The sequence below is a fragment of the Fusarium musae genome, chromosome 9, assembly GCF_019915245.1.
Source record: "Fusarium musae strain F31 chromosome 9, whole genome shotgun sequence".
In the NCBI taxonomy this organism is placed as follows: domain Eukaryota; kingdom Fungi; phylum Ascomycota; class Sordariomycetes; order Hypocreales; family Nectriaceae; genus Fusarium; species Fusarium musae.
In genome coordinates, this window is record NC_058395.1 from 466927 (window position 1) to 478238 (window position 11312).

Below are 11312 nucleotides of genomic sequence, written 5' to 3' on the forward strand. Positions count from 1 at the left end.
TCGAGAAGGGAAAAACACTTCTTTTCCGCTGAGTAACACGCCAAGAATCTGAGCGCAGACTAGTCAAACTTAAAAGGCTGGAGTATAGAAACATATCAGATCAATCAGCGTCTGGCCCAAGATAAGACGTTAGCAGAAACCAACAATGTTCTTTAATTGGAATACCAAGCCTTCTCTCCTCTATTTCTAGATAGCCAAGAAAGAGCTTCATCCTGCGGGGAGGGAAAGGGGACGCGTTGGCAGCAGTGACACACTGCCAAGAGCATTATACCCAGGTCATGATACACTATATCAGCGGGATTCTTCTCGTTCAGAAGTGCCGATATCTCTGTATAAACGACTCGTTCCCCAGATGATCACCACAGACACTGAGACGGCCAAGAAATAAGGGGACCGTCGGAAACTAGACGTTCCGCCCCCTGCGGTGGAGTATACTCGCCATTACGACGTCGTAGAATTTCACAACCTGCGACGCCAGATCTGCCCTCGCTCCCTGTAACATGCTTAACTGTAGCGCGCAGATCGCGACGCCAAACCAAAACGGTCTCGGCTACATGGTATTCCCGCCCAGACGTGGAGACACACAAAAAAAGTACCGTAGCTGAGTGAAACAGTGACGCTTGAAACTGTGCCGTGACACGCTGCTCGTTTCGCATCAAAAGTCGCCTCAATTTTGTAATCTATCAACTTAAAATAGTTTATAATAACGTCGCCAAGAAGGCTATAAAGACGAACTCAGATCCCGCCAAGCTGGGGGTTTCTCTCTCGTTATCCTGCACTCTCTGTTCTAGGCTGGTACCTGGGCGACATACATTTCCTTTGTACGTTTCCTTGTGTTCTTCTCTCTTTCCTTGGAATTTTGTTTCTATTCTTCCTTGGTTCGTTTCTAGTCGTGTATTTCGATTCGAATGGGAACTGGTTTCTCTTCTTTTTGGTAATAAACTTGATACGATCCTTACGAAACGGTTCATCTCTTTTCGATCTTTGCTCAATATGGATTCTGCAAAGCCTCAATGTGGTGGTTCGGGGACGAGTGAGGATTATCCTCTTGCCCTGCATGTCGGAGGTCTTTGTAAGTGCTCCACGCGCTGAAAGCTTGTCACGGACTACTCCACCGTGATAAGCGGCGTGTTTGCTTGGCGATCTAACAGTTCAACAGTTGCCGTATTTACTGTCTCTGCTTTCGGTAGGTCAAGTCTTCCGTGATATAGCATCTTAATCGCTAATGATTCTCAGGCGCTGGTTTCCCCGTCGCTGCCAAGAGAATAAAGTGGCTCAAGATGCCTCCCAAGGTCTTCTTTGCTTGCAAGCATTTCGGTACTGGAGTTTTGATCGCTACTGCTTTCGTTCATGTGAGTACCCACGAGCTACTGGTCCAAACTCACCTGACAATTATCTACAGTTGCTCCCTACAGCTTTCGGCAGTCTCACTGATCCTTGTCTTCCCGACCTCTTCACCGAAATCTACCCCGCCATGCCCGGTGTCATCATGATGGCCGCCATGTTCCTCCTCTTCATGGTCGAGCTCTACCTCAACGCAAAGACAGGCGGCCACTCTCACGGCGGTCCAACCGGCACTACAGTCACCGTCGTCCAGCCTCCTCCTCCTCGACCTCAGCGCCCGTTCCCCGAGACCGCCAACTTCAACCATTCTCACACTCGCAACGACTCTAACGTTTCTGACGACTACGACGATGTTGAATATGAGAAAGCCATGGCTCGCGAGCTGTACGAGAAGGAGAACAAGCCTCATGCCTACTCTTACGAGCAGGACAGCAACTCTTCCATGCCTGCTTGGTTCGTCGTCTTCTACGAGCAATACGTTCGACAGCGCTCTGAGATGATGGACATGATCAAGTCAACTCAATACTCCAACCAAGCCGTCATCGATGACAAGCCTAGTCCCGAAGTCAGCCAGTCCTTCTTTGATGAGGAGGGTCAGACAATTGATCAGGCTACCTACAAGCGCATGTCGATGAACATCACCCTTCTCGAGGGAGGTATCCTCTTCCACTCTGTCTTCGTCGGAATGACAATCGCCATGACGACTGACGGTCTCGTCGTACTTCTCACTGCCATCATGTTCCATCAGATGTTTGAGGGTCTCGGTCTCGGAGCTCGTATCGCTGCTGTGCCCTATCCCCGCGGAAGCTTCCGACCTTGGCTTCTTGTCCTGGCTTTCGGTTCTACTGCACCCATCGGTCAGGCTATCGGAATCGCCAGCCGAAACTCTTACGACCCCGAGAGTGCACTCGGTTTAATCATGGTTGGAGTCTTCAACTCTATGTAAGTTTCCCTCAAACCACTTCTCCCAATCATCTCTAACAATCCCCAGCTCTTCTGGTCTTCTCATCTACGCTGCTCTGGTCAACCTCCTAGTTGAGGACTTCCTTTCCGAGGAAGCCCAGCACCTCATGAAGAAGAAGGACAAGATCGCCGCTCTCTGCTGGATCGGCCTCGGCGGTAAGTCTCTCCCTCATCTCATCGTCCGTGCCCTCACTAACTCTGCCAAGCCTTTGGAATGTCTGTTGTCGGTGCTTTCGCTTAGACTTCACAAGTGTTTGAAAACAATAGACATGAAACCACGCGACGGAAAAGACGCAACTCGGGATATGTTATCCTCATAACGGCTCTTTTTTTATACCTGTACTATACTGGGGAAGGAACGGTGATGATGTTCGTCGGACTTTCATTCATTACGGAACGAACATTGGGATGGTGTTGATATTTACGAATATATTGATGTGCATGGATCAACAAATGCGAGCGGTACATAATGATTATGATGATATACTGGGACTCTGGAAGTACTGCTGCTACGATAGAAAAGAAAATAGAATCTTATCTCACTCCGGATACTGAAGTTCCGCTTGTTGATGTTTGAGTTGCGCATTGATCTTTTGTTGCTGAGTGCATTGACAATAACCTGCTGAGCCAATAGGAAAGTTCTTGGCCGGTTTCATCATTGAGTTCCAGGATACGATCTTGGCAGCTTGCAAATGTTTGATCAGCCCTTGTATTATAACTCTATTATCAACGTTATTTATTTATAGCTAAATAATACGATTGGCTCATCTACTTGTAGATGTCTCAATCTTCTTCGCAATGCGACAGGTCTCCATTGCTCTGCATCCCCATCGACAAACTCCACGTCAGGCAAATGAACAATACCCAAGCCATAGCAATTCGAAGCTTCTAATGAATCCACAAGCGTTCCGAAGTCGAAATTTACATAGGTTTCTTGCATTACTGTTGACATGACGATTAATTATCTTATACAATCTCGCCTGGTGAACTTCAAATATTCTGCTTAGAGACGCCGGGAACTATGCGCAAATCTGCTTTTATGCCCTTGGGCTCCCAGGTGCCATGACGTTAAAAGCATTATTTCTATGCAAGTCTTCGGCGTGCATCCAGGTAAAAAGAAACAACTATACTTCAAATAGTAACTTTTAATATCAGGCAAGTAAAGAAAGCACATCGATAATGAATAATGCTGAAACTGTTGATGGTGGAGAATTCGCTCTACCGAGAGGCCTCATATTGAGAGCTGAATGCATTGGTGCCGGTTTAGATTGATGAATTCTCAACAATGCCTGTCGAGTGGGCACTTTGCGTTTCATCCAGTCAAGCCTTTTCAAAAGTCCATCACCTCCAATATGATCCGATGCGAAGAACCAGGGCGGAATGTTTCCAGGCTCGTTGACTGACTCTCCAACTCTGATTGGCTCGAGCGTTACAACGCTTCTATTTTGACCAGTTCCACTTGTGTCCAATCAGACATCACCAGCTTTCCCCATTCGGCAATATCCCATTGCTTTCAATAAGGGCCTCTTGGTGATTTTAGGTATAAAATGTGGTGTTACTTCGCGGCCTGTTTCTTTTCATGATTCATGATCAAACTTCCGAGGGCATGCTGTATTCGGAGCCATGTCTTACCATCCCCATCGCATTCCCGCATCACGCTGCACGGCCTGTGGACTTTGACCCGTCTCATTAGACTCAGCCTACCGATCCCCATATGCCCTCCTTTTCACAACCTGCCGGGGCCCAACAAACTCAACCAAAGTCACTCTTGTCGTCAGTGAAGCACTCCCGACGGACAAACCCTCGGTATTGAGTGGCTGCTCGGCATGCTGGAAGGACTTTAAGAAAGGTCAGATGATATCGCGCTGCAAGACATGCTGGGACAAAACGCTTTGCAAAAGGTACTAGAAGAAGGTCAAGAGACATTGTAAGCATATTTTAGGTGGAAAGGTTGTCATGATGAGGGTTGTGGATGAAGATAAGCATGAGCATGAGAGTTATGGTGACGACGGCAAGGACAGCGAGGACGACGATGATGGGTTGGAGAATTTGATTCAATTGTTAGCATTGCCACATGATCACATAGCCGCTATCTCCGCATAGTTATTTGGCGGAGGACAAACCCCTTCTTTACGATAAAGGGATGTTCGTCGTTATTACTACACTACTTGCGCCAGGCATCAGGCTAGGGGAGAAAATAAAACTCGGGACCTTAAGCCTAAGTTATAAAAAGAATTAGGTAACTTAGTATAATTTAGGGTAAGTTTAGGATACCTTTTATGGAATTTATTTTATTATCCTAAATTTGGGTCTTATATTTTCTTACCCCCTAAGGTCAGGCTAGAACGAGTACACATCTGATCCAACACCCAGTAGTAAATTTCTTCGTGATATAACCCGTCAGCCTCAGGGAAACAGCGTCTCTGATGCCAATTATCTCGTGTTCTGCATAGACGACAAGTCAAAATCTCAGAGATCATTTCTTCAGCGTCCCTACCACAGTAACAACATTTCATATCCTCCCCTTCCACAAGGAAAAACACTGATCAATCCCACAAAAATCCACCGTTCTTTCTCCATAAACCATTCGGGTCATATCGCTTCTGCACACGCTTCAGGAACCGCTCATTCTTCTTACCGTAACTAGACTGCACAGGCTGGTCCAGAAGCGCGTAGTTCATGTACCGCGGGTTAGTCCGGTAAAACTCTGCCTCCTTGGCTGTTACAGCACCCGGGATGGCGTTTGTGCTGGCTACTCCAGGCGCAAAGGACGTTGCTAACCTATCTCCGGCATTGCTGATGCGCTCGACAAACCCGAACATCTTTCTGTCGTCCTTGGTATCCAGCCAGGCTAGCGTGTAGTCGATCCAAACGGCATCACCAGCGTCAGGTTCAAGGCCAAGCATGTTCTGTACCCCTGTAACGTTCTCACCAGCTCGCATCGCGACTGCTGGTACTGGCACCAACGCCATGGAAAAGAGCAGGTTCTGATCACCGGCTGCTGTGGCGTTGGCCATGTCTCGAAAGGCCTGCCATTGCTTCAGGTACATATCAGCGCCGTACGGCGCCAATAAGTTAGGGAATGTGTGGCCACCGATCAACCAACGGTTCTGAGGCGTGTTGCCATTGTTGTTCAATGCTATCAGGGTTGAGTAGCTCTTTGTGGAGGTTGTGTCTGCAATTGGTTCGGCTGCGTAAAAGGCTGCAAAAGGATTTGCGTCGCCGGTCGGTGGTGAAGAGGCGTTGTAAAAGATATAGACGTTTATAAATGACAGTTGAGGGTTGGAGCCCCCTCCCATGCTGAGGTACATGTGTGATAGAGGATCATACCTAGCGATGAAGGTCTGCGTGGCGTTGAAAACTTGACTGGCCTTGTCGATAGAGAAGGTCAAGATACCGGCCCAAACCTGTGTCGTTTGCTTGTATGTCTTGAGACTGAAGCGCGTCACGATGCCGAACTGGTTCCCACCGCCCTTGAGTGCACGAAAGAGGTCGGGTTGGGATGTTTGACTGACGTTGGCGACGGTCCCTTCCGCAAGGACAACTTCGTAGTTGAGAACATTGTCACAAGCCATGCCGTGCAGTCCGGTAAAGTAGCTAATGCCTCCCCCAACGACAAGCCCACCAACGCCAATCGAGGCAAATCTGCCCCCGATAACAGTCACCCCGTGAGGTTCAAGCTTCTTGTACACATCAACCCATCGCGCGCCGGACCCTACAACGGCATAGCCACTGTCAGCCACATTCTGGACTCCATCAATCAAGTCTAACGAAATGAGAACTCCACAGTCGGTGCTGGACCAGCCGGGCCACGATCCATGACCACCACTTTTAACGGCAAACCGGACGTCACTACCGCAGGACGAGAGTATCTTCACGATGGATGCCACCTGCTCCGTGTTTTTGGGACGTGTGATGCAAGCCGGGCTCAGATCGCCCGCCGTTTCGCTCCAGTAGCTACTCTGAACTGTCTCGTAGCCCGTTGAGTTTGGCGCAACAAACGCTTCAGCTGGCAACGCCGACGCGAGAATTGAACATGCTTGAGGTGCTGTTGAACAGTGGCAACTTGCCACTGCGGGGGCAGCCAACACAAGTAGGCCTCGTAAGAGTGTTGCCCGTAGGCTTTGCATTGAGCTGGTTTGCATAGTTACCCAAGGTTTCTCTCGAGGCGTGCTACAAGTTCGACTTGAACTATGTTATGGAAGAGTTGGATGAGGATAAAAAAAGGACATTTTGGGTGTTTTGATCAGTGATTCGTCGTTCTCTTCTGCGGACTCGCCGGGCTGCAGTGAGACATTCCCCGCCTTTGGACATCTCATATTAGTCGCCACAGACGCATGAGGTAGCCCGTACATCCAATTGGCGCGTATCTCACTCACCCTCTACCCAGGTACAGATGCAAAGGCTTATGCTTGAAGCCCTTTCTGGTCATCTCCTACTTTTCCATATCTGGGTGTCCGTGAAAGAAGCTTAGGGAAACTTGGACCAAATTATTATTACTTCAGACCAGCTTACTTTAGCATCGTGCTATAATATCAGAAGTTCTCTTGCTTTCTGAGTGCTGGCTATGGAAAGGTCCAAGTATCTCACTGGGGTGAACCAAGGCGGCAAGATACAATATAAGTTTCAGTGACTTCGAAAGATACATTATACGAGGAATACAGTTTAAGTAACAGTAAATCGATTTAAAGAGTGACAGGATAAGAAGCATAAAGACTAAAGACTTCCCTGTAGCTAATACTACCGCCTCTACAGAAACCCAGAAAGGAAAAGGAAAAGGAAACCTAGAAAACCTAAAGCGTACTCAGAAAAAGCGCAGAACCCTACTTAATATCGCTGTTATTAGAGTTAGAGATGACGAGAGGATTATCTTGAATGCCTGAAGTCAAGTTAATAAAGTCGAAACCGTTCTTCAAGAACTTCTGGATCCCCTAGATGGAGGGATAGCGGGTGAAGGGGAGCTGGGGGTGAAGGCTCTGCGTGGAGTCGGATGAAACCACGCCCGGATGCCGGGGGGGATTTAGACGCGCCATCAGATTCAAGGCGGCACGATGAACTAGAGGAAGACTGAGGGTAAGAGCTGGTAATAGAGCCTGTATGTAAAGGCGTATTAAGCTAATTGGCAGTCTGAAAGCGAAATCCGGCCCTAGATCGGGTAATGGTTATGGTATCACTGGTGTTCATCCCCTCAAGTGCCTATTCCATACAAAGACCGGTCTCACGTTTGATACCTGGCTCGGCCTTGATACAGCCAGGTTGGCTACTGTCTCGATCTTAATACCTATGCTTAAGGCCGTTGTGCTTTAGCCGCTTTTGATAGCGTGGATTACGTTCACGTCGCTCAAGAAACCGGGTAATGAGGCCTGGAGAACGGTCTCGAAGATGTCGCTTACGTCTAGCAAGACGGTCTGGGTTATTTATATAGTCCTTGACCTCTTGAAAGGTGTCGAAGCCCTTGGTTGATACTCGGCCTGGAAGACGGAAGTGCATCCTTCTCTCCATGCCCCGCCCAAGAAGATGTAGCTAAACCCTTGGCCTGCGACGGGCTCGCACTCTTCTTCGAGGGCGTTTCGAGCGTGACCTGTTCCACAGTCACCCAAGACGAACTTTGTAGGCCCTTGGGTCTTGGTCCGATAGCTTGCGCTATCCGCTTCTGGGGCGTCTCAACGGTCACCTCTGCCTGAGCGCGGCTAGACACCAGTGCCTGCGAAGGTCCCGACTGTTCAGGCAACGTTGCGGGGTCCCTAGGAACCCGCGCGATGTTGGAAGCCGAGGAATCTGGCTAGTCGAGAGACGGCAAATGCTTGGACAGGGTATGTGGCGCAGCTACTCGAGCCTTCTTGTTTGGCCTGCCGTTGTCAATGGAGTCAAGGTCTTCCGCTAGGAGCTTCAGGGCCGCGGTGATTGCCCTATCCTCCCCAGTAGATGAGGAAGACTGGGAGCAAGATGCCGCAGATGACAGGCCAGACAATGGAGAACTGGATGGAGTAGAAGAAGCGGAGGGAGACTCATCCGGGGTTTTCACTGTGTCTTCATTTGAAGGGGTCGGGTGATTCTGGGGGGGTTCGCACTGGCGTTGGAGAAGCCATAGGAACGGCAGATCCGTGGAAGGGTCTGTTTGAGCAATTGGGTAGAGTCGCCAGACTGGGCAGCCATTTGTGGAGGTGGCAGGGTCTGTGTGGCCGACTTCGATGGTTCAGATATAGCCCAGCTAACCAGGTCCGCGGTGGCATTCTACTTCTTCCGAGCTGGCCTGAGGTGAGGAGTGATTGCGGATGGTTGATCATTCAAATACTGAAAGTGGATCTCTCGAGAATCTGTTCTCAACTCAACTTCAGTTAACTTCTCGTTCACTACCAATACGGACGTCATTCTACTGAATCAATCCCTTCAACTTTTTCTTCACTTGCCCAATTGCTGGCGAGTGTTCACTTTCAGCTTCATCAATTCGTTTTCCGCTTCTCTTACTCTCGCTGCGTCCTTTCATTGTCTTCACTCGGACTTCCAGACACCATGTGCTTCAATCAGAGCTCTTCCTCCACTCCGCCAGCTCTTTCAGCGCCTCGACCTCGTGGCGAGCAAAGTTCATGAGGTGGCGAGCGCGTAGGTCGTCGACAGCTGCCTTGAACGCCTCACAACCGAAGAGGGCCAGCTGTAAGTTGAGAATCAACATCTTCCGTTCTACTCTTTCTGATGAATTGCTAACTCTGTCTTTACAGGTTATATCCCTTTTTGTACCCTCTTGGTCTCTTCCCTTTGCAATGCCCTAGGTGGCTTGCCGCAAGATTTATTGGTCATTAACGTTTTGTGATTGTGCACCACAAGTTCCGACATCGCTGTGTCATCCTGCCTCTGCACTCGTGTTATAAAGAGTCTCTGATTTCCCCCGCATCAAGACTCCTCATTTCATCCAGTTTCAAATCGCGTCGGGCGAAGCGTCGTCATCTGTGGCATCTTCACCTCGTCCAAACATCATTCAGCACCATGTCTAGCCGAGAGCGACACGTCGTCCCAAGGGCCAGTCTTCGGGACTGCCTTTTGAGCTGCGCGAGCAAATCTACCACCAAAACTTTACGGTCGACGGCGGCTTCGCTTACCATGGAGATTCCGGTAAACTCGTACAGGTCAACAACAATCAACCGGTTGAACTATCGCTCACGAAACCGGGCAGTATCCGTTTGTTCTCAACGCGATTACATTCTCGACTCTTTACAGGCAGGACTGGAGAAAACAAGCCATATGGGCTAACTACATCATGGATCATCATACCTCGTTCCAAGATGCCATGCTTACTCGACTAAAACGACGTATTACACCCGAGATGTACGAGGATCCTGATCTAAAATATTCGCAGTACATTCCCGCCATCAGAAAAGACCTAGCTAGGAGCATAGCCTCCTGGGACCGTGCCAGGGACACGGCCCCTGAGGATGCCGAGGATGCCGAGGAGTCGGAGGATTCCCGCGCATTTAAGGCCCTCCGAGAGTTGAGATCCCAGCCAGCTACCAACGGGAGAAGGTGGGGTTCCACGGTCATAAGCCAAAGTTACGCAGATGAGACTATTTTCTTTTCACGCACCGCTGAATTTCTTCTACGGCGGGTGGCAGAGACGGACCCACGGGAGTTTTCACAAGGTATTGGGGAGATTTCACCCGGCTGGGCTGATTCACATTCTGTCTTGGAGTTCTTCAACCTGACCTTTGATCCATGGGCAATACCGTCGGTGGATGAAGTCAGAGACAAGTTGGAAGAGCTACAGTTAAGCTCTCTATGGGAGACGCCAGACAGGTGGTATCAATTGAGGGAGATACTACTTGGGTATACTGGTCCCGAGTACCGATACCAAGAGAAGATTCGGCTCTCTGCTGCCGCTGTTGCCATTAAGTTCCTGGGTCAAATCCCTCGGCAACAGAGACTCTGCATATCAAACCTCATTTTAAATGAGGATAGGAATTCTATCATCAGTTCTGAGTGCCATGTCCTTGGTTTAATCCCATTCTTCCGAGAGAACTCAAGGCTGATAGTTGAACACCGGCTTAAGCTATGGCGAAACATCCTCCCCAAAGGCGTCGACCTGGGGTGCTTCCACTTCACTGTAGATGACCAAGGTCTTGACCTTCAGGGATGGGACGTTACTCAAACACATCAAACCCGGTCCTCTGACATCGCCAAAGGTGTCACCAACATCATCATGCATATCTCGAAAGCCTTGACAGAAGGCCTGCCTTCAAGCTCTTACTCTCTCACCATTGACGGCGATCCTGATTTGAACCATTCAACTGGATTCTTTTCCACAATCATGAAGCCTTATATCGTCTGGCTGAAGGCCAATACGGACTGTGTCGCCCAAGGTCTTCTTTTGCCACCGAAACATTACAACTATCCATTTGACACCAGAAGCTCAGGCAAAGAGACGACGATCTTGCGGTCGAACTTCACTCTTGACCAGCCCTGGAATTACGACCAGATAATCGAAGATGGCGAATACGACATCATTGGCAGGTCATTGGAGTCAATTATGAATTGCTACAGCAGATTTAGACCTGAAATCGTCGACGTTTCCACTGATATACTCGACTGGATGGAGATCAAGAGAGAGAACTTCCTTAGAGAAGAGATACCAAAGGACGCGACCGGAGAGACCGCGGCTTAAGAGTTTACGAGGTGATGGATGTAGGTGGCGCTTGGACATACAGGATTACAGGCACTCTGGCAGGAGAATGTTGTAAAAGGTTTCTAGCTTCTAGTCATTCTAGACGCAAAAGATTGCGACTTAATTAGATGATCAATATCGAACAGAACTCTGCTGTAGCACCAGGTACGGGGTTTTTACTCTCAGTACGCAAGTTCGTTCCTCTGCCATCAACATGCTTCCCTTGTAATCGGCACTTTGAGAACGATAGTCGGGGCTAGAACGCCCAGGGATAATCATGTCCTCGTAACAATACGGTCCTCCAGGTACATTATTCCTTCGGTGTCCATACCATTCCTCTTCGGGTTTGTTT

General features: G+C 49.0%; 3 protein-coding genes across 3 annotated transcripts; 2 read left to right on the forward strand and 1 right to left on the reverse strand.

Moving 5' to 3' along the window:
• Positions 1 to 993: 993 nt before the first annotated feature.
• Positions 994 to 2548, forward strand: J7337_011414 (uncharacterized protein; the record flags this gene model as incomplete). Its single annotated transcript, XM_044828963.1, has 5 exons — positions 994 to 1072; positions 1237 to 1352; positions 1403 to 2286; positions 2336 to 2463; positions 2514 to 2548. The coding sequence occupies 5 exons, from the start codon at positions 994 to 996 to the stop codon at positions 2546 to 2548; spliced, it is 1242 nt and encodes a 413-aa protein (XP_044675638.1).
• Positions 2549 to 4853: 2305 nt separating this feature from the next.
• J7337_011415 (uncharacterized protein) lies at positions 4854 to 5882 on the reverse strand (the record flags this gene model as incomplete). The annotated part of the gene is made up of 1 exon (XM_044828964.1): positions 4854 to 5882. One exon carries the CDS (start codon positions 5880 to 5882, stop codon positions 4854 to 4856), a length of 1029 nt encoding a protein of 342 aa, XP_044675639.1.
• Positions 5883 to 9562: 3680 nt separating this feature from the next.
• On the forward strand, positions 9563 to 10960 carry J7337_011416 (uncharacterized protein; the record flags this gene model as incomplete). Its single annotated transcript, XM_044828965.1, has 1 exon — positions 9563 to 10960. The coding sequence occupies one exon, from the start codon at positions 9563 to 9565 to the stop codon at positions 10958 to 10960; it is 1398 nt and encodes a 465-aa protein (XP_044675640.1).
• Between the last annotated feature and the right edge of the window lie 352 nt (positions 10961 to 11312).